The sequence below is a fragment of the Pomacea canaliculata genome, linkage group LG10 (assembly GCF_003073045.1).
Source record: "Pomacea canaliculata isolate SZHN2017 linkage group LG10, ASM307304v1, whole genome shotgun sequence".
Classification (NCBI taxonomy): Eukaryota; Metazoa; Mollusca; class Gastropoda; order Architaenioglossa; family Ampullariidae; genus Pomacea; species Pomacea canaliculata.
This window is the reverse complement of record NC_037599.1, coordinates 6401462-6423509: the sequence shown is the minus strand read 5'-3', so window position 1 is coordinate 6423509 and position 22048 is coordinate 6401462. Positions and strand designations below refer to the sequence as shown.

The 22048-nt window shown below is 36.9% G+C and overlaps 2 protein-coding genes across 4 annotated transcripts in view; one reads left to right on the top strand and one right to left on the bottom strand.

Annotated features, from left to right (window-relative positions):
* Nucleotides 1-16921, top strand: part of LOC112573817 (brefeldin A-inhibited guanine nucleotide-exchange protein 1-like) — a 31457-nt gene extending 14536 nt beyond the window's left edge. For 2 of the 3 annotated variants that reach the window (XM_025254424.1, XM_025254422.1), the window contains 21 exons: nt 214-298; nt 608-776; nt 1448-1602; nt 1926-2054; nt 2492-2650; nt 2958-3087; nt 3659-3805; nt 4366-4535; nt 4689-4840; nt 5116-5288; nt 5485-5645; nt 5915-6045; nt 6937-7066; nt 7411-7546; nt 8149-8372; nt 8813-8906; nt 10270-10415; nt 11049-11232; nt 12499-12637; nt 13204-13321; nt 13970-16921. In XM_025254424.1, coding sequence (XP_025110209.1) covers nt 214-298; nt 608-776; nt 1448-1602; nt 1926-2054; nt 2492-2650; nt 2958-3087; nt 3659-3805; nt 4366-4535; nt 4689-4840; nt 5116-5288; nt 5485-5645; nt 5915-6045; nt 6937-7066; nt 7411-7546; nt 8149-8372; nt 8813-8906; nt 10270-10415; nt 11049-11232; nt 12499-12637; nt 13204-13321; nt 13970-14107 — 3070 coding nt within the window. In that variant the 3' untranslated portion in view covers nt 14108-16921. The remainder of the gene's footprint in view (nt 1-213; nt 299-607; nt 777-1447; nt 1603-1925; nt 2055-2491; nt 2651-2957; nt 3088-3658; nt 3806-4365; nt 4536-4688; nt 4841-5115; nt 5289-5484; nt 5646-5914; nt 6046-6936; nt 7067-7410; nt 7547-8148; nt 8373-8812; nt 8907-10269; nt 10416-11048; nt 11233-12498; nt 12638-13203; nt 13322-13969) is intronic. The other variant, XM_025254423.1, reaches the window with a different exon arrangement.
* Nucleotides 16922-17469: 548 nt separating this feature from the next.
* Nucleotides 17470-21740, bottom strand: LOC112573833 (geminin-like). Its single transcript, XM_025254472.1, has 7 exons — nt 21717-21740; nt 21207-21459; nt 20657-20740; nt 19559-19811; nt 19137-19219; nt 18499-18588; nt 17470-17829 (listed from the first exon to the last, which is right to left on the bottom strand). The coding sequence occupies exons 2-7, from the start codon at nt 21291-21293 to the stop codon at nt 17662-17664; spliced, it is 765 nt and encodes a 254-aa protein (XP_025110257.1). The 5' UTR covers nt 21294-21459; nt 21717-21740; the 3' UTR covers nt 17470-17661.
* Nucleotides 21741-22048: the final 308 nt, after the last annotated feature.

The window sequence follows — 22048 nt, the reverse complement described above, 5'->3', positions numbered from 1 at the left end:
TTTAGTAATAAAACATTTATTGAAACATTGTTTTAAAAATATCTAGTTTGTGCATATTGACTTGTGTTCTTTGCTACTAATATTTGTGGCATACATATACTCTTAACAGGTTTAACTTGAAAAAGTATATGAGAATTTTTTTCTGTTAGTACAAAAATGTATCATTTCTCTTCAAGTGACTCCATGTATGTTTTATGCTATTGCCTTTTTCAGCTCTGAACTGTTTTCCAGTGCTGACACAGCATATGTTCTGGCATTTTCAATCATCATGCTCACAACAGATTTGCACAGTCCACAGGTCAGGTGATGCATAGAGAGATCACAAAGCACACAAAATTTCTTGAACTGTCTTCAAATTAAAATTGCTCAAAATATGTTCTCCTTTTTCTTTCTGCCTTTCTTTGTTTTTAGGCTGGGGTAATCTTCAGTCTCAATTAATTGAAAAAAAAAATCTCTTCTTATGAACAAGAAAGATTGTGGGGAGAGTTAGCAGTGTCTGAATGTGATGGAAGAAAGAAAAATAGAAAAAAAATACTTCCGTTCTCATCTCAAGAATAGCGAGGAGACTTTGCAGTGTCATGTGATGCAAGATGTTTGACACTGGCAGGTGAAGCAGGGTCAAAAAATGACCAAAGAACAATACATTCGTATGAACCGGGGCATCAACGACAGCAAAGATCTGCCTGAAGAGTACCTGTCTTCTATCTATGATGAGATTGCTGGCAATCAGATTAAAATGAAGCCGGCAGGAGGGCACAAACCAAACACTTTTGCCAGTAAGAATGGGCTGAATACATGTGTCCAGTATAATTCATAGTTAATGGTAGTAATTCATTGTAGTAATTCTTATGGGGTTTTTTTTTATGTATCTACTATAGTAATCAGAAGTTATAAAATAATGTTTCATCACATGCTGTTTTATATAGTCCTAGACTACATGACTATATAGATGGTTCTGGTAAAATACAAAGATCATGTCAAGCCTGTAACCTATTCATGGTGTTCAAGCTCAGAGCCTCTGCCCTGTATACCACATGTCTAGGCATCGGGGATACAGCTCTTACATATCCATGACAGCCACATTCTGAAGTTATTGTGTCGACCAGCCTAAAAATTTATCACAAGCTTGATGTGAATTCCAACCCTGAAGTATTAATATTTATTTCGTCAAGTTACATCGATGTTATAAGAGGATTCATTTTGATCCAAAGTGCATTCACTTGCTGCTTGAAGATTCAGATCTTTTGTTCAGATGTTGTTGTTTTGATTTTTTCTGATAATATTACAGTGTGAAACCTTGTCTGTTTAAGAAAGTATAAAGAGTTAGCTTACAGTAAACAAAACTATGGTTAAGGTAGTGTATATCTAGTTGGAAACGCATAAAAATAGAAGACTGGCAAGTAGATTGTATAAGTGCATGCTGTTGAGACTGTGCTTGATTCTGCAGAGGATATAACCAGCAACAAGCAGAGAAGACTTCTGTACAACGTGGAGATGGAACAAATGGCACAGACAGCCAAGGTTCTCATGGAGAGTGTCAGCCATTTTAAGTCCTCATTCACCTCAGCCACACATCTTGAGCATGTCAGGCCTATGTTCAAGGTATGACAGTCATGCATTGAAATGGTCATCCATTCACCTTTAAGGAAGTTTATGGAAGTTGAAACCTCCTTAATATTAATGTGAAAAGATAAAGGTAGTATCCTAAGTGAGTTAGAGACATCACTTTTCTCAGTACCAGCTTTACAAGAGCAATAATATCTAAGTAAATTATTGATGCGTATGGAAATAATCCACTGCGGTCCAAAGGATGACAAGATTTTTTTTTTAAAGAGCAGGCACTGCAAAGAGATGAAATAATTTGAGATGCTTTTTAGGAGGAAATTGAGAGATATTTTACAATGGCTAAATCTCTGTATGCCCAGATTGCTTGGACCCCATTCTTGGCTGCCTTCAGTGTGGGATTGCAGGATTGCGATGATCAGGACATCGCTCAGCTGTGCTTAGATGGGATCCGATGTGCTATTCGCATTGCTTGCATCTTCCACATGGAGGTGTGTATAATATTTGCTTTTCTTTCTCTTTCCCTCATTTTTTTGGTCTACGTGCCAGAGCAGAAGAGAAAGAAAACAACACATTAATTTGTTGGTAACCATTTTTTTATTTCTCTTTATTTTAGTTATTCTTTTCTATGTTGGCTGTATTTTACACTGTGCTGGTCATTATTGCTAATGCTATAACTCACATTCTTCTTTGATATCTTTGATATGCTTATTCCCAGAATCTCTGTGAATAACTTTGTTCTGTTTATAAGGTGCATAGCACCTAATCTTTAGAATTGAAACTCACCTTTCTGACACCATTGCTGTATTTGTTAACCCAGTCAGCAACTTTAAATCAGGTTAACTTTGAAATTGAATTCCATCAAACGTTGCTGTTTTCTCAAATGCATCAACAATCTTACAGTTATCAGCTTTTGTTTTGGTGACAGCTGGAGCGTGATGCTTATGTTCAAGCCCTGGCCAGGTTCACGCTGTTGACATGTGCTACACCTATCACGGAGATGAAGATCAAGAACATAGACACCATCAAGACACTCATCTCGGTAGCCCACACAGATGGCAATTATCTAGGAGGCTCCTGGTTAGAGGTGAAGTCATTGAAAGGCACACACATTTGAGGTCCTTAGGGGTGAGGGTATTATTTGGGGGAATACGGGGGTGGGGGATTTTGTTCAGCAATTTAGAGATTAGCATGAGTTCAGTAAGATTTTCTGTTTCATGAGCTGCTTTTTCAAGAAAACTTTGAAGCAACTTTTACCCTTGTAGCATGTACCTGTGTTTACATTTCTTGCCTATTATTAGGATTCAAGGGTTTCTGCTTTGGTATTCATCTTTAGTATACATTTTTAAATTACAGACAAACCACAAGCAGCATGTTTTGTTGGATTTTTCCAGATCTTGCGTTGCATTTCTCAGTTGGAACTGGCTCAGCTTATTGGGACAGGAGTGAAACCTTCATTGCCTAAACATATCACATCAAAAGACTCTTCATTTGTCCACCCAATTGAGGCTTTTGATCCAGAGGGTCTGTTTTAGTCTCTTTATATCAAGAACTGCAGACAAGCACTGTCTCGTTGGCTTTAATTTTATTGCTATAAATTCAATTGAAAATCAGTGGGAAAATAAAACTGCATATTGGGACATTTTCTTGTGTTAAATGGTAACTCAGCAGCAGTTTGTGTATGTTACGTATAGTGCAGATGTGTTTAGACTTTTTTAAAATGCTTTTAGTCCACAATACATGTACAACACATACAAAGAATAATTCAGTATTAAGCATGTACACATCATAATGGACACATAAGGTAATAGAAATAACAAAGCAATCCATCTGCTTCAATAAATGCAAAAGCTTCACTAGCCTGCCATCTCCCCATACCCTGTGCAGTAAAAAGGCAGGTGCCACAAAAAGACTGGTTAAACTTGTATCAATTCAGGTTTTAACATTTGTTGCATATGGCAGTTTGTGGGTAATAGTGCAGATGCTTACTCAAAGTATGTTTTTGTACAACAGTCAGCAGTATTTGACACAGAATAATAAAACAAATTGAAGTATTAAAAATATGCTTTTCCAACCTTGTGTGTTTTGCTGACAGTAATAGCCCGTGGTGGCCTGAGTGGAATGGACAGGCAGCGACTGGCCAATTTCCAGGAAACAGTTGGAGAGACAAGTTCCCAGAGTGTGGTAGTGGCTGTTGACAGAATTTTTACTGGGTCTGTCAAACTAGATGGAGATGCAATAGGTAAAGCAGTCTTTTTTTCTGTTTTTTCTTTTTTTTTTATATATATATATCAATGCAAAGGACCTGTTGATATCAGAATGTGTTGACATCATGTCTGTGTTTAATTAGGTGGGTGGACAGATAAAGTTTAATTTGGTTAGAAGTAAGCAATTATTCAGAAATTGTTACCTGAAAACTGTTAAAATAGTCTGTTATTCTTGTGACTTCTATCACCACCACTTCCCTTTTCTGTAGTTAAAGGCCAGACTTCTACCTTGGATGGGAAAGAATCGTTTGGCCTGGTGGAGTATATTGAGGAACTGAAGCAGTGCACTGTCCTTATGGTCATACCTCACAAATGTCTTTCTTCTGGTCCAATATGTATCCTCACCTTATTCCCTTAAAATCAACCATTTTCTTCTGCTTTAGAGTTGGAATTTAGTCTCTAAACAAGTTGGTTTCCAATTATATAAAGATTAACATTTATTTAATAATCTTTTCAGATGCATAATTTTATTAAAAATGAGTTACCAAAAAAAAAATCTAGTCTTTATGTTTTATGCTTTTCATATTTGAAACAGTGGAATTCACAAAGGCACTTTGTCAAGTTTCACTGGAAGAACTAGCAAGCCCAACACATCCCCGCATGTTCAGTCTGCAAAAGATAGTTGAAATATCCTACTACAACATGGGTCGCATCAGGCTACAGTGGTCACGCATCTGGCAGTTCATTGGTGACCATTTCAACAAGGTAGAAAATCTTTGACTCTCAAAGTCTGCAGCATTCTGAAAAAAATGTATCCTGTATAACCAGTATTTTAGTAGGAAGCATTTGAGGGGGATCTTATTTGAGAGAACAACCTTCACAAAAGAAGGCACTATCTTGGAGGTCTTTTGTTAACAGGTTGGCTGCAGTCCTATGGAAGACGTTGCCTTTTTTGCTGTGGACTCCTTGCGCCAACTGTCCATGAAATTCATAGAGAAGGGCGAGTTTTCCAACTTCCGCTTCCAGAAGGACTTCCTTCGACCTTTTGAACACATTATGAAGAGGAACAAGTAAATTTCACCTAATTGCTTTAAATTCATGTCTGTGGTTGACCATGTAGATAGATCATAGTAAGAAGGGGTTGTCTCGTGAGTGTGGCTTAACCCATGGTAAGAGAAAATTCACCTACACATACAAAAAATAGAAACCTGTGTAAATAAAGCAATGTCTTTCTTATAGCTGATCGTGTCTGGTGTCATTTTTGTTCTAAATGACATCATGTAATGCAGTGATCATTTATACATAATTAATAAGGGCAAATGTTTGCTGGATTAATTTTCTTCAGATCACCTACCATTCGTGACATGGTTGTGCGATGTGTGGCGCAGATGGTCAACTCCCAGGCAGCCAGCATCAAGTCTGGATGGAAGAACATCTTTTCTGTCTTCCATCTGGCTGCTTCTGACCATGATGAGGGAATTGTGGAACTGGCTTTTCAAACAACAGGCAAAATTATTTGTTAGTAACTCTGTTGTGCCTTTGGTTTGTTCATTTCTGGATGCTGGATTTGTTGATTTTGTGGGGAGAAGATTTTTTTTGTTGTTATGCATGTAAATATTTTTAATTGGCATTTCAATTTTTGTTTAAATGTAGTGATTTCCATTACTTTTACCTATTGTGTAAATGTTTCTGTCAACTCATTTCTTTCCAACAGTGAGTGTATTTGAAAAGCACTTCAGTTCCATCATCGATTCCTTCCAAGATGCAGTGAAGTGCCTGAGTGAGTTTGCGTGCAATGCTGCCTTTCCTGACACCAGCATGGAGGCCATCAGACTCATCCGCAATTGTGCGAAATATGTGGCAGAGAAGCCACATGTGAGCTGAGCCATTGAACTAATACCATAATGTCACAAGTTTCATCAAAAGATAATAATGATATGTTTTTCATGAAAGAAAATTAGACTTTTATTGCGTAGAAAGTGGAATATATTTCTATAATTGCAATCAGTCAACAGTTGGTGCACCACTTCGTGCCTGTAGATATAATTTTTCATATTTGTGTGCCTAAAGTGAACTTCAGTCTTTTAAAGAAAAACACAAAAACATGAGGTTTGTGAAAAGAATCCTTTCTTTTAAATTTTTAGATCTTCCGGGAACATGCTGGTGAAGAGATGAATGTTCCAGAGGAGGATAGAGTGTGGGTGAGAGGGTGGTTTCCAGTGCTGTTTGAGCTCTCGTGTGTCATCAACAGATGTAAACTAGATGTCCGTACAAGGTCAGTCAAGCATACATTTTTAAAAAAAATTTTCACCTTCTTGTGTTCTGCACCAGTTCTCTCTTTTTTTTTTTTTTGCTTCCTGGACTTTTTTAATTATTATTTAGAGAATGTTTTATTGCATACTTATTTGGGTATCATGGTAACCCTCTTTGTAGATGTTTCATGTGAGGTAATAAATTTGGCACAAATATGGCGTCAAAGTCTCATTATGTCATTGGTGTATTAGGAGAGTAAAACAAAGTCAATCAGCTGGCCTATACCTGAAGAATTGTTGACACTGGTTCTTAAGATTAAGGGACAGTGAAAACTGAGTCTTATAAATAGTCAACACCTTGTAAACAAATCAGTGAGACAGTGGACTAATCTTTTAGCACAAATTATAAGTTCTGTTGCACATTTTATTTCCAGTGCTTTTAAATAAGATTCTGTCAATATTTTCATCTTTGTGATATTATTTGTTGTAATTTTTATTTTTGATTTTACACACTTGAAATTTGAAATAAAAGTTTTTTTTCATATTAGTGAAAATTGATGGGGTTTTTTGTCCATAAGTTTTCATGGCTTGTGCTCACAGTGTGTGACCATTGCTCATGATCACAATGTGACCATGGCTTGTAGTGATCTCAGTGTGTGACATTACGGACATGTATAGGTGGATTGCTGTCTGTCTGCTGAAACCAATGCTTAGCCTCTTGTGAAGTTCTCCACTGTTAGTCTCGGCAAGCCTTAACAATGAATGTGACTAAACCAGAAGCTTTGTTCAAACCTTCCTCCTTTTAGTAGATAACTGGAAAAAATCAATTGCTAGTAGTCCAGTAATACAAGTTTGTGGTGACATTGGCTTGTGGTGATCACAGTGTAACCATGGCTCATGGTGATTTTGTGCAGAGGCTTGACTGTGATGTTTGAAATTATGAAAACCTATGGCGAGTCATTCCAGCCTCACTGGTGGCGTGACCTATTTCGCATCATCTTTAGAATCTTTGATAACATGAAGCTGCCTGAACAGATGAGTGAGGTGAGCATCAACTAATTAAATTATAAATCTTTGTTGTTGGTGTGGGAGATTTGAACAGTCTTATATGTTTTCTCCCACAATCTTGGTTTGATGTTTTGTATTTTTTTGTTGTAAACAGTAGGAGTACACATAGAGCAAAGTTGATTAATAGATGCTCAGATCTTATGTTAGCCGTTGCTGTCAGAAGTTAGAACTATGTGCAGACTTCATTTGCTTGTCACCCTCCAAAATTAAAACAGTATGCTTTTGTTCTGTTAATGCTTTTTGTCAGATTTAGGTAAGTGTCATTTATGTTGGATTCAGACTGACCTAAAAGTGGTGGTTTTACTATATTTTGTCTGCAGAAGGCAGAGTGGATGACAACGACATGCAATCATGCTCTGTATGCCATAGTGGATGTCTTCAGTCAGTACTATGAGGTTTTGAACCCTGTCTTGCTTGATGATCTTTACCAGATGTTAAAGTGGTGTGTCCAGCAAGGTTAGTTCCTCATTTACTTCTGTGTGAGGGAGAATTTCTGCTCTCTCTCAGGCATCATAAACCAGACTGACTTGAGAATAAAGTCTGATCTGGCACATCATCTGTAGGTCTTAGCAAAAGAATGTTCTCTCTCCTTTTTTTTTCTCTTGAGAAAACAAGATTTGACTATGGTACTAATCCCAGTACCAGCCCCCATGGAGCTATGGACACCACCCATTGATTTGATGAGGATAGTTCAGCATGGTTTAACTGAGATAAAAAAGATGAGATTTTTAGATGAAATGATTGAAACTGATCTGGATAAAACAGTGTCTACTTGACTGAAATACTAGTGATGCTACATGTCTTGGTTATAGGATACTATCAACAGATTTCACAGTGAAAAGTTATCCTATACAGTTGCCCTCACTTTGCTTTCTCAAAAATTGAAAAGTTTTATTTAATTTCATAATTATTTCATTCATCAGCTTATTTTTTTTTTTTTTGTACATGACTTCTTCAGTTATCCAGATCTGAAACAAATAGGTGCAAAACTAAATAATCTCATGTGTGTCATCATTGTTGGGCGTGCATGTTTATTTCTCAATATTGGCATACTGCAGACAATGAGCAGTTGGCAAGATCTGGGACCAACTGCATGGAAAACCTGGTAATTTCCAATGGCACCAAGTTCTCTAGCTCTGTATGGGACAAAACATGTTCGTGCATGCTGGGCATCTTCAAGTGTACAATTCCACATGACTTGCTGACATGGCACCCAGACTTGGGTGACAGTCATCTGACTGTTCAGTCATCCAACGATGAAAATGTTTCTTCTGAAGGACAGGTACTTTTTCTATGCATTGGTCTGGCAGAAGTACATACAGCATCCCAAATCACTAAGAAATGTTAAGAATGAGCAGAATAGTGCATGAGATTTTATAAATTGGAAAACTTCAAAAGATATGCAATATACAGTTTGGCAGTAGTTAGGGAAAGTACATGTAGATCTGGTTTATTGCTATATCAGAGATCATCTATAGTGGTTTCAGTTTTTAAATATATTTTTGGATCCTTTCATTTTTATTTTTCTTTCGCTAGTCATAGAAAGAGGTGTGTTCTTTTCTATACATTTTGCATATATTTCATAACCTCTTTCAGTCTTTACTGGTTTTGTGTCCATTGAATCCAACATTAAGGTCTCCAGACTAATATACTTGACATTTAGTTGTTGAGAATGTTTCTTAAGTTCACAAGCATTTTTTTTTTAATTATTATTAAATACAGGGTGATTCACCACAGCGACAGAGGACGGAAAGCATTCATAGCACTGCGAGCACCATCTCTAGGGAATCTCGAGATCATTGTATTCCAAAAGCTAGTAAGTGCAAATTCCTTGTTATGGTCTCTTTAGAGGAAGTAGAAGGGGAGGAAGAGCACATTTATAGAGATTTGTGTGCGTGTGTCTGGGAGATAGAGTGTGCAGAAAAATGGTTTAAAGGAATTTTTAGTTTAAAACGGAGGATTTCCGCAAATGTAGTTAGTAATAAACACATATAGTTCTCTTTTTACTTCTTTCTGTATGTATGGTGGTACCTTTCATATTATATAATTTATATGTAAATTAAATATAAATTTAAATGCACAATGCTAAAAATTTAGTCTTATAAATTAGATAACACTTTATTTATCCCATGGAAATCCAGGGCAGCTCAATAAGAAAGCACAACAAAATATCACGTTTGACAACATATTCATATCCACCAGACATACATTCTTGGGTCAGATAGCTCCATTCATTTGCACACAGTAACACTCAGAAGTTGCACGACTGAAACAACAAAGGACAGCCTCATTCTGTTGGTCCTGCATGCAAGTACGCAGAATCAGTGACCCGATGTGAGTTGGACAAATTCTTCTGACAGGACATACCTGTCATCGTGAAAGATTTCAGACACTTTCAGAAGTGTCTGTCTGTTATATAGAGTCTGAGGAGCACTCTGGGCTGTCCCAATGACTATGGAGCAGGTCTATACAACATGATGTAAGCTTCTCTTGTCCTTCACCCATAAACTGTTGTAAAAACAAATAAACAAGAAGGACAGCATGCTATTTGCGATCTAAAAGAGCTGAAGAAATCTCTGGGAGACAGAGAAAAACTTTAGCTTCCATGACAGCACGAGTTTTGGTATCCCAGCGAAGTTTCCTATCGAAGATGGTACCCTTGTATATAAGTAGAGACAACTTCTACCTCCTTGTTGTGGAGGACACTTACAGGAGTTGGTGGAGAATTCTGACAAAAATCATAGGCAATCTCTTCGATCTGACTCGCATTAAGTTCTAAGAAATTGTTGTTGCACCAGGCTGTAAGTTCATCCAAAAGTCCACCATGGATATCTACTGGCCCGTTAATAAGAGAGAGCAGTGCAGTGTCATAAGATAATTTGATGAGTTATTGACCCTCATAGTTACTGCGACAACTGTTATTATACAGAATAGAAGCAGAGATATAACTTAGCCATGGGGTGAGCCAGTGCACGTTGTGATGGAGTTGGAAAAAGGCCCATTGACGAGTACTCATTGCCTGTCATCCAAAAAGTGAAGGATCCATGACACTACCTGATGTCTGTAAATTGTGCTGAGATTCAGATATACTTGACACAGGTGATCTTATTTAAGTAAAAAAGTCAATGCACAACAGCTTAGGCATCTGCAGGGCTGTATGAGGCTAAAACATGTTGCAGAGGTGCAGCTGTCGGACCACCAGTTGTTCCAGGGTTTGCTAATACGTTGCGTGGTGCAGCTGGAGCTGATCCAAACCATTGACAACATTGTATTTTTTCCTGCCACCAGCAGGAGAGAAGATGCAGAAAATTTGGCAGTAGCTCAGGTAAGATATTGGTGGTAAGGTGCATGTTGTTTCATTCTCTTTAGTGGTAGCTTCAACATTTAGTTATCTTTTACAGTCTGGGGCTAGTTGCACATTTCGAAAGTTTAAAACTGTTCTAAAGAATCAAATTTAGAAATTTTTTTGAAAAATTGCTCCAATGTCATATGAAAAATTGACAGGAACAAAAGTGTGGCTTCATTTTATTTTTATTTGAAAAAAGTTTAGTTTTAAAAGTTATAAAATTGTGTTGTGCACTGTTTCTATAAAACTAATGATCTTAATCGATTTAAGGACTAGAAGCGTTTAAAATTAAAAATTTCTTGTGCAACTGGCCCCTAAATTCCTCCCTAGATGTGAAACTTTGGGGATCAGCCATTGACCTACACTGGAGAGCAGAGTTTGCTGTCCACACAAAACAGGATACATGACACAATCAGTTGAATGTGGAAGAAACAAAAAAGTTGTGGCTGTTCATAATATTTCAACCTTCTCGCAGCTGATTTATTTGTACACTGAGAGGGTGGGTGTAGGCAGGTGTTTTGTTTTTAATTCTAATTACCTATTCCCCAATCCCAATGTCCAGTTTCAGCTCTATATGCTGCTGTGCTGCATAGATTGTTTCTGTGTATCCAGGGCAATGTTGATGAGTCTCACCTGCTTGATCCAAGCCATGATCAGCAGCAAGAGGACCAAGGCATGTACCAGTTCTTGAGCTCCCCACAGCTGTTTATGTTCACTGACTGTTTGCTGCAGTCACATCGCTTTGCCAAACAGTTTAATGCCAACCATGAGCAGCGCAACATACTATGGAAGGCAGGTTAGTTGCAATGTTTATTCTATTTAACCCTTGTCCTTGAGATTTGAGGAAACTGCACTGTTCACTATTTATATGTGACTGTAGAAAGTAAACATTTGTTTTTGCAGAAGTTCATTAAACTGAATGATCTTGGCTGTTGGTATCAGAAATCAGGCTGTCACTGCTGGCATTTGGCTTCTTCCTGGCCTTAAATTATTGTCAATGCTCACTCAACCCTGCTAGTTGTAATAATAGCTAGCACTCTTTCAGCTGATGTTTCCATCATGTGAAAACAAGTGCTCATTTAGATGCTCATCTTGTTATCAAAGAGACTAGATGAATGACTTGTTTTTCAGTCAGTACTTTCTGGTTTTAAGCATTTTTGTTCTTCCTTCTTAATTGGTTAACCAAACCTTTTTGTGGACAAGATCAAAGAGTGGTGGTTCCCACATCTCTCTTTCATCCCTTCTGTCTTTCACACTCACTTATAGAGTGCCCTCTGAAGTGACATTGAGGTTAGACGGTGATCTGCATTTTTTTTTTTTTTTTTTTTTTTGGTGCCACCAACATCTTATGATGGGTAAAACAAACTTTAAAATAAGGATGCTCCAGAACAGAATACATGACTTAGACATGGTTTATGACCTTATTGGCTAATAAAAGTATTCCTGCAATATTTTCTTAAGATAGGACAACAAATCATAATGTGTTGATTTAGGCTGAGCCTAAGCCTCATTCTCTTATTTTCACAGTGAGTTATTTAATAATAATCAAAATTTATATAGCTCTTTTCCAATGATTTTCTCAGTGCTTTTCAGAAATGATATACAGAAGTAAATTGAATTACTAAGAACAATACACCCATATTCTCATATAACAGATGCTCATTTCTACAACAGACACACGCTTACAAAATAAATACAGACACACATTATACATGCTCATGTTTAGGACAGAGTCACAGTGAAGTCACTGTTATGAAAAGATGCATCTTAAGTTAAGACTTAAAGGTGGTAACAGAATCAAAGTGACAAAGGCTGGTGGGTAATCTGTTTCAAGTTGATAGGGCTTGGTTGGAGAAATACCTTTGTCCAAGTCTTTGTCATAGCTAGTGGGACTTAAAGGAGCTTGGTGTCAGAAGATGAGCGAAGAAGCCATGTGGGTCACTGATGATGGAGTGAGTTCAGAGAGGTACAGAGGGCAAATTATTTATGTGATGTTCTAAGCAAATGTGATTTGTATATGGAAATCTTGCCCTATCCATACTGGACAAATTTGGTGTTACAGGATTCAAAGGGAAGGCCAAACCCAATCTTCTGAAGCAGGAGACACAAAGTCTGGCCTGTCTTTTTCGAATCCTTTTTCGAATGTACAATGATGAGGCAAGGATGGATGCATGGCCACAGGTTGAGCGACTGCTTCTAGAGTAAGTAATATTTCTGCTACTTTTGGAACTTGCAGGCTATAACCATAAAGCAGGTCTATATATGCCTGTTTAGTTTTCGATGTTATCTTTTCTCAGGATATTATTTCTTGTGAATGGAGTATTTGTTAGGTGGTCAGTATTATAATGTTGTTTTTTTCAATTGAGTGGAATGTTTGTTTGGTGGTTAACCTAATAATTTGACTGCATGGAGTATTTGTTAGATAGTTGGGATTCTGACCAGATTTTACCATAAATGATAAAAGCGTTAATCCAAGAGATATCTGTGTCTATCTTTATCATAATCTGTGTTTATGCCACAAAAGTGTTTCATTATTCCATTTATATTTATATAAAGATTTTTATATAAAGTCAGTTTTTGAAAATTTTGGTATAAAGTATAAAGAATGAGACATGCATGGTGCATGCGTGGTGTGTGCACATATCTAAGTGTGTGGGTGAATGCATGTTCATATATGTTCTTGTGTATGTATACTGACCAAAGGACTCTTTATTGTTTTCCTTTACCTTTTAGTGCTCATATATGCCATACTGTTTTTCTTTTGCAGCGTTTGTCATGAAGCACTAGAATACTTTCTGTCACTGCAGTCAGACAGTCATCGTGAAGCCTGGAGCAGCCTGCTTCTCCTCATTATTACCCGCATGCTGAAAATGTCAGAGGATAGGGTAAGTAATTTTCTTTGTCTTTTGTGGGGATGGGTGTACATGCAACCACATGCAAAAGTACGCATACACATATGTGAGTGATTATCTTAAACCTAAAACATTAAAGTTTTTGTTAACAAAGAAATGTTCAGAATATGTGTCATCTTGTAATTTGCTAAGCAAATTTCAGAGCTATGTGATCAGCGAATTATTTGGAATTTCATCTTAAATGTTATGTGAAATGTAAAATAAATCATTTTACAATATTATTTAGACCAAGAGAAAAAGCCTATGTTTCCTAGAGATGTTTTGGAATATGTGGCCAGGGGTGAGCGGGGGGGTGGGGTGGTGGTGTGTGAAGCAAGCACTAGACAGCCTATGAGGGGAGATTTGGAAATGTGGTGACTGGATCACTGTTTTAGAAAATTGCACATGGACATTTCTTAACGTAAAGGTAACCTGTTATTAAAACAGGAACTAACACCTCCATGGAGTATAAGTTTACTGATGTTTACATATTTACTGATAAGTTTGTAAAGATTTTGGAGTAGCGTTCCCACAGTGACAGTCCTAGGCAAGTGCTTTAGAGAGTGTGCATACTTGCATGCATTAGCAAAAGAATCACAAAAGAAAAGAAGAAACCTTATATTTTGTTACTTTGTCTCACAGTTTCGGGTCCATGCAGCATTCTACTATCCACTTTTGTGTGAGACCATAATGTTTGACCTCAAAGTGGAGATGAGGTCGATTTTGAGAAAGTTCTTTGCCCGAGTTGGATCTGCATTTGGAGTCACTGCAAAGGCATAGCACAAAAATGCAAAATAATTCAAATTTGCTGGGAGTTCGCCTATTTGCCAGGGACTTTGTGCATTTATTTTGCGTAATGCAGTCAACAGTCATAGTGGTTGTTATAACAAAGTATATTTTGATATTTTTTTTGCTTGTAAATGTTTTTAACTTTATGGAACTTTGTTGGGATTTGTATGCTGTATCTGGGGAGATGTGTGAATGTTCTGTAGTTTGTTTGCACATTTCAGACTGTGATTGGAGAGATCCATGTTTCATACAGCCTTTTTTTTTTTTTTTTAAGTGCCAGCCTGTACTTGAAAATATAACTCATTTCCTGATCAAAACATTCCCCCCCTCCATTTTATTATTGGGTGGGGTAGTTGCAACTGTCTTCATAGTAAAATCTTCCACTTAGGCATCTTGTACTAATTTTTACATCCAGAAAAGTTATTTTGTTGGGTTTTTGTGGTACACTTCTGATAGCCTAACCCATGGGAACATGCAGCAGCATTTTTTGTTTGTTTTGCTGGGATTTTTTTGGATTTTTTAAAATATTTTTTTATTTTGCTTGAAACATTTTGTCAGCAGGGGAGTGTGTGTGTGTTTGTTGCATGCCTTGGCGCTATTGCAGAAATTCTTGTCCTTTTTCTGCTTTGAGCCAGACTTGCTCTGCAGTCCAGCACATCTTTCAATGACCTGTTTTCATTGTAGATTGTTTTGTTTAGATATTTTATCACTATCTGGCAATGCAGCTTTAACCATTTCTTACCAAATTCTCGAAGCTTTTAATCTTGAATTGAGCTTCTTGTTAATAACTGGAGTGTGTTCTTAGAGATCAACTTAGGTTTCAGCAGGCCCTGAGTATTAAAAAAAAAAATCTTTGTATTTCTTCTAATGAGCTCTGTGGATAAATTGTTAAATAAAACATTAGAAGAAACAAAGAAAAAAATGCAAAATTAGGATAATAAAAGATTAGTCCATTTATCACCTTATCATTTTGGTGTGACTTGTGTGGGGAATAACATATTTCAGCTAGTTTGTAATCATTTTAATATGGGCTTGAGAAATTTTCAGACTAGCGAGAAGCAGTGAATTTTATAGAAGAGTTTAGTTGAACACAATAGTTTGTGTTAGTTTCACTTTCAAGAATGAGTCAAAAAAATTTAGTTTAGAACCCTTATGGGAGAATACAGGTTTATTGTAGTCTTGTTTACCACCCTTGTTTCGCATGTATTTATAAGAGACTGAATGTGTTAGTCATTTTGAACATCCAGCATAAGGTTTACTTTCATTTAGCAGAAGTGTATTATGTGCAGTTAAGTAATGGTCAATAAATAAAAATCAAACAGAGGGGTTTAAAAAGCCTTCTTAATGTTGGCTGCTGCTTTTTATTTTGATGCACATGGTTCTGATTGGAAGATGGAAATTCAATTCTCAACTTGTCAGCTACTAGCCATATATAGGGAGAAGGGTATTTTACCTTTAATAATTGATCTCAAATTCCACTGTTTAAAATAGAACATTTTGTTGTTGATTCCTAAACTATCAACAGTATTAAAACTTTATTGCAATTTATGTATTTGAAATACTAAGGGATAGACTTCAGTTAAGTTTCTTGCACCTTTATGGTGCAATTCAAGATTGTGGTAGCAAGCTTCTTGTGTTTGAAGTGGATCAAATGTGGAAGTTAGTGAAAGTTGTCATTTTTATCTTTATCAAAATATATTTTTGTTTCTGTTTCGTGGGTTTTTTTATATGGATTGTGTTGGCAAACGTCCTAGAGGCTTTGTTGATAGAACAATTTGGACTGGTATGTGACAGATGAGGTGGACATTTTCCCTTTTTCACTATGTTCATCATATCATGGCCAACACTTACTGCACCCAAAAAACAGCTTATGTTTTTTGGTATGCACGATATTCTCTTAAACTTACATGATTATTTTAAAGGGCTTTAGCTTAACTGAATAATTATTATCCTTAATATTTGAAAGAGACTTTATTTGATTAAGCATCACAGCACATAAGACATTAAAAACTTCATACTAGAGAAATAAAATAAAACTCTTAATATATAATAATCCAAGAGCATGCTGGGATGCAGTCACTGTGCAGTTGAAAAAATTGTCACAACTCACCCAGTCGAAAGAGTATTTCTGTTATCCACAGCAGTGCTAACAGCATCTTAACAAGCTTTGTGATATACAAGTACACTCTTGCTGTCAAATTGTCTGTGTATTTATGATGTGGATTGTCAAGAGCTGTATATTTGCCCAGGATGTGTATGCTGTAAATACTGGTTCAAAATAGCATGATGACATCTCTTTTTTTTATTCTTTAAATTTTACCAGATGTAATCATTCTCAGTGTTGCAGAAATCATTTTCTCTCATACAGAAAGAAAAAAACCTCCACTCTTGCTCAACAAGAGATGTAGTGAGGAACATTTTCAGGAGCTTTCACTTTCAGTGAGTTCTTTCAGGACAAGCTGCTCACCTGAAGCAAGTTCTGCAACAAGAATCGCATTTTGTCATGTCTGGTCTAAATGAGATGTTGCCTTGTGTGCTTGTCAAGCAGCTGCAAGATGCAAGTGTACTTCAAACTGTATAATTAAAGACAAATGCAAACACCTCTGTCCGGCAACATTGGAGTTTGTGTGTTTTACTTGTTATATCAATCTTAAATGAGTTTCGTTGTGAAGACATGATTCTGGCCTAGTTGTGAAAGCTGCAGCTTCTGTCCCACTGAATGTTGTTGCAGATGTATGCTGAAGCAGCAGAACTTTGTTACATGGAAAATAAGTATTGGATGATTAAAGCAAGTAATCCATCTTCTGTGTGCATTAAATTTTGGTTATTCTTTGTGCCAGTTTTTTTTTTTTGTTGGCTTTTTGTGCCTACCATTTCTTTGTTTTTGTTTTTTTGCAAAGAAACTCAATATTTTTTTATTTGAGGTGTAAAACTATAAAGCCTGCTAACTAAAGCACCATACCTCCATGGTTCAAGTGGTGGTAGCTGTGCTTATTTTTAGTAACATCTCAACATGCCATTTATACTGCATATATTAGGAGGCAGAAAGAATTTAGGTACTATGATTTGTGTGTATTCATATGCAAATGTGTAAGTTTTAAAGGGCGAGCATATGATACTTGTGTAGCATGCTATCATTAGTAACTAACTTGGCAAGGATTTGCTTGGGATTTTCTTTAACCTTATCAAGCAAATTCATTTAAATCCATTAGAGTAAATGAAAGTGCCAATGATCATTTTATTGCTGGAACAAACATTACTCTTGAAGTCAGCTGATGTGTAATTCATAAAAAGGACAAGTTTTTAAAATATGATCATTTGATTCACAAAAGAACAAAAATATTTTTACCACCTAGAGTCCTAGATGACTTTATTTCATGATTAAAAAGCACAATTTGGGTTAGATAAAAATCAAGGAAATTTGGAATAAATCTAGCTTGGTGTTGCATCCACACTGAAATAGTTTACAAACCAGCAGTGTAAATGATACAAAATCTTCAGGAAAGGGGTCAGTTAATATGACTTCTACATCCAACTTAAAACGTTCACGTCTTTTCAACAGGTTCATCCTGTCCACAAGACACAAAATCCCCACCATCATCCTGTCTCCTTGACTCACTTTTGGATTTCACCTCAGTTGCATTCACCTGGTTGCTCTCCACATCCAAAGATGGATTTTGGCTTTCTTCACTTCCCTCATCTGACACTACCGACTGCAAGTAAACAGATTTGCAATATTATATTGCAAATTTATATTGTGCATGCTCACAAACACACAAGCATGTGTACACACTATGCATAAAATCATTAAGAAATACATATACTCATCTCTAAACAATGTCCAGAAAATGCTTGGGATAAGAGGAATCTTTTTATCATTATTTGTATGAAAATAATCATCTTATCTACTTCCCCTGAACAGCACAATATAAATTGTTAGTTTATAATAAAGCAATGATAGGAAGCAAGTAGGTGATGCAGGCAGGGGCAAAATATGGCAGCCACATCGTGGAGGTTTATGGTAAAAATATTTACACAACAAAGATTCAGAATCAACATGCAACTTGAGGCTAATTTGCAGGTAATCTATGCATCATGCCTCCCACCTATATCCACATGCATTTAGCATGCAGAATGAGACTCCATTCAAACTACTCTCCACAGGCATAGTTACAACACAGATGAGCACACACCCATCCATGCTCCACACAAATATATTTTTCAGAACAAATTTCTGGCTGTTATTCATTATAGCAGAAGCTAATGGCTTATAATTTAATGGTTTAACAGTGGGGTAGTGTAGGAGAAAACCCCATGCATTATGGTGGGAATTAGGACAGTGGAAGTTTGAATACTGAAGTTTAATTGCGATGATTGCTCACCTGCAATAAGGAAGACAGATAATCAGCTTGGCTGGTCAACTCTGACAGCTTTTCATTTTCTTCTCTCAATGACTCAACTTCACTGTGCAACTGAACAAAAATAAGTTTCAGAAAACATCTCACCTTTGTTGTGAGGTGCCTGTTTAAGTGTCTCAACAATTACTGCATAAAATATTAGGGAAGCACAAGAGCCTAAGAAATCAAGAGGTCATAAATGTGTGAAACCATTCTACTATTTTTAAAGTTTTTCTATCAGGGTCTTCGTTTAAGCGTTTCATAAATTATAAAACTAATACCTACTAATAAAATACAAGGATAACAATTTATAATCTATGATTACATGACTATTTAAAATCTAAACTGTTATTACAATTCCTCTAGCTGTAGTATTGTGCAGAGTGCCCCTGAAAGTAGCTATAGAAGATTATGCTATTTTAATGTGATACCTGCTGTATCTGGCCACACTGTAAACAGTCATTAATACCCTCTTACTATGTCCCCTTTATCTCTTCCCTTTGACAGCAACTATAATCAAGCCCTCTGTCACAGGTTTTCTGACAAGACGACTAAGCAAATCACTGCTGGATTGTCTTCGATGTAGGGGTAAGGAGAGTTCAAGGGAATAAAATGCCACTTACAGACTTATTTTCTTCTAGTGTTTCATTGAGAGCCACTCTCCTCTGCTCTGCTATTTCTTTCCAGTAGCTGTCAGGAACAGGTTCTGAAAAGGAGCAAAGATTGAAAATAAAAAAGATTGTTTACTTCAGATGTTCGAATATGTGCACTGTGACAAACATGGTCTTGAGAAAACAATTGCAAATAGTTAAACGGTACATTTTTTGCGGCCCTATGCTCCTCAGAAGAGCAGCAAAGAATAAACCAAACTAAATAATACAATTTTGGCTGCTTGTATTTGTGCCTTTCAGCTACATAATTGGTATTTGTGTGCTTCATATTGTGCAGTCTATTAAAGGTAAATACAGCTAATGGCATTTTACACAAGAAGCAGATTTCTTGAAGTAGAGTAACAAACCCTTAGCATTAAATAAGGAAACAGTACCTTTGACCATAAGTCTGTAAGCTTCATCTTCAGGGTCTTCTTCTATAGAAGAATGTCCCATCTTCTTCTGAGACAGTCGTTCTTGAATCAGCTCTTCTAACAAACTGTCATCTGTTTGTGTTTCCTTGGCTTCTGTTGACGGTTTTCTTTCACATGTGGCAGGAACATCTTCATCATAAAAAACCTTGACAGGACCGTGAGTTAACTTGATTTTGGGCCTAGACTTCTCCAAGCTTTTGCTGGCCTTTCCTGACTTGATAAATTACAGCAAAAGCTTTGCCATGTAAATATTTGCTCTAATTTTAATAGTCTAAGCAGCTTAGCAGGATTTTAAACTTCTCAGTAGCATCATGTACAACTACTATCTAAATGTTTGTATTAGCTATACTGTGTAACTACAGCCAAAATTACAGACTACAGGAGGTCCTCGGGTTACGTCAGACCCGAGTTACGATGTTTCATGGTTACGAAACATCTCCTATTTACTTTATAAAGCCTTGTTTCAACATAAGTGGTCTTGCGTTGTAAACGTAACACAAACTTCATGTTTGGTGTGCGCGGCGGAAGAATACATGGTTACATGGCTAGGGACTGCTTTGTTTTTAGATAATTACTGTGTTAGGATAGGTGTTAGGATAAGTGCTTATAGTATGATATTTACGTAAAGTATGTATGTATGTTCCAACTTACAGTGAAGGGGGGGGGGGGGGAATTGGTGTTTTACGCTGTGTCAGCAGCTAAGGCTATATTACGGCAAGCAGCCAGCCCTGTAAACAGATGCCACGTGCAGAGAAAGAACAGCGTGCCCGAGACGAGAAATGAACTCAGGGCAGCCAACCTTCACTGTATTGGTGACAGGCGCTAACCGTTGCGCCACCGGACCGCTGACTTACAGTGAAAATCGGTTTACTATGCAACGTAGGAACAGAACAACGTCATAAGTCGAGGACCCCCTGTACTTTGTTTAACTTTCCTGAAAATGAAACTGAAAGCCATTTAACCTGGTGAGAACTAAATACTTGTTGTACGACATTATTAAAACAATGCAAACAAACTGGACAATTATACAGCTGATAAGATAGCAAGGTGCATCCTCACATGAGGCCCTTTTGTGCCAACCAGTGCATTGTCATTTGAAGCTGATGGCTGCAAAGTCTGCAGTGATTTTCTCTGACTGTGTTCCTGGCAAATTAATAAGAGCATGCTGAAAACAACTGAAAGCTATACAAACTGTGGACGTTAACTTTTTTTTTTCACTCAAATCTAGTTTTAAGAACAGCGTATGATTTGTTAGTTGTTACACATACAGCATGTGTGTCAAAATATATAGCTAAGCAGCAATACAACGATGCATATAACGTATAGAATTCAGAAGTACAAACTTTCTTTGATCTGTGATCCTGAAAGGGTCACCACAGATTATGAACAGACGCAATACCTTTCTTTAAAGGAGTTTTGACATAATATGATAATATTTAAAATGTATTTTTGTGTCTTACATTAAAGGTTAGTTGGCGATCGAAATTATTCTGAACAAAACAACCAATTAAACATGAATGTCTTCAGCTGTTCATTATCTATTTCCTTTTTTTAAAAGCCCTTTTTCATGAAAGTGAGATTAAAAGAAACTTGTTTACTCATTTATTACCTCATTTTGTTCTGCACACAATTTAGACGAATGTTTTGGGGTAGAATGATCTCTTGGTGGAGCAATAAAATCTCTTGCGGCGGACATGTTGACTTCGAACTTCGCGCACTAGTCTCGTTCTCGTATTGACCTTTAACCTTTGACAAAGGTCGTGTGTTACAGAGGTCGTAAAAGCTTGATGGCACAGCCCACGGTTTCGTATCACAAATCCGTGATTACTATGTCGATCTCAGGACCTCTGCCATGTACGTTTCTGAAAACACGCATGATCGTGTAATTTGTATCATTCACTTAAAGAAGAATTATAACTCGATCGACCGTGATCGGATCTATTGAAATATAAATAAGTCTATATATAGTACTCGCAACTAAAATCCCGTTTGTGAAATCACTTAATTAATTATCAGCAGGAGTTTAGCTAGTGGCACTTCTGAGAGATATCATTTTCCTAATTTTAGTTTTACAAACTGGCAATTAGCATATATATTACGTTTGACTATATAATAGTACCTTCATGCAGTCAGAAGGATGGCACATAACATCATTTCGGACCTGAAACACCCTCTCCACACTAGCTTCCAGCTGTTGCCCTCAGGCAGGCGCTATAAGGTACCACGCATAAGGAAAGCTGCCTACCAGAGGTCCTTCGTGCCAGCAGCCATCACCATCCTAAATAAAGGCACAAGGACTCAGGAGGAATCAAACAGAGACTGAAGAAGAGTGAGTGCTGACATCTATTGTCAGCCATCACCTCGTGTGTCATTCTTGTCAATGACATTTTCTGGACGCAGCCGCGGTAAAGTTGAAGAAAAATGAACAATTAGCAAAATAAACAACTGATC

Excerpts from the sequence above, each read along its gene's own strand:
- LOC112573833 (XM_025254472.1), bottom strand. The coding sequence starts at position 21,293 with ATGTCCGCCGCAAGAGATTTTATTGCTCCACCAAGAGATCATTCTACC. Across the intron at positions 19,812-20,656 it reads TTGGCACAAAAGGGCCTCAT|TCAGGAAAGGCCAGCAAAAG; the intron begins GTGAGGATGCAC and ends TAATTTATCAAG. Across the intron at positions 19,220-19,558 it reads TTACAGACTTATGGTCAAAG|AACCTGTTCCTGACAGCTAC; the intron begins GTACTGTTTCCT and ends GCTCCTTTTCAG.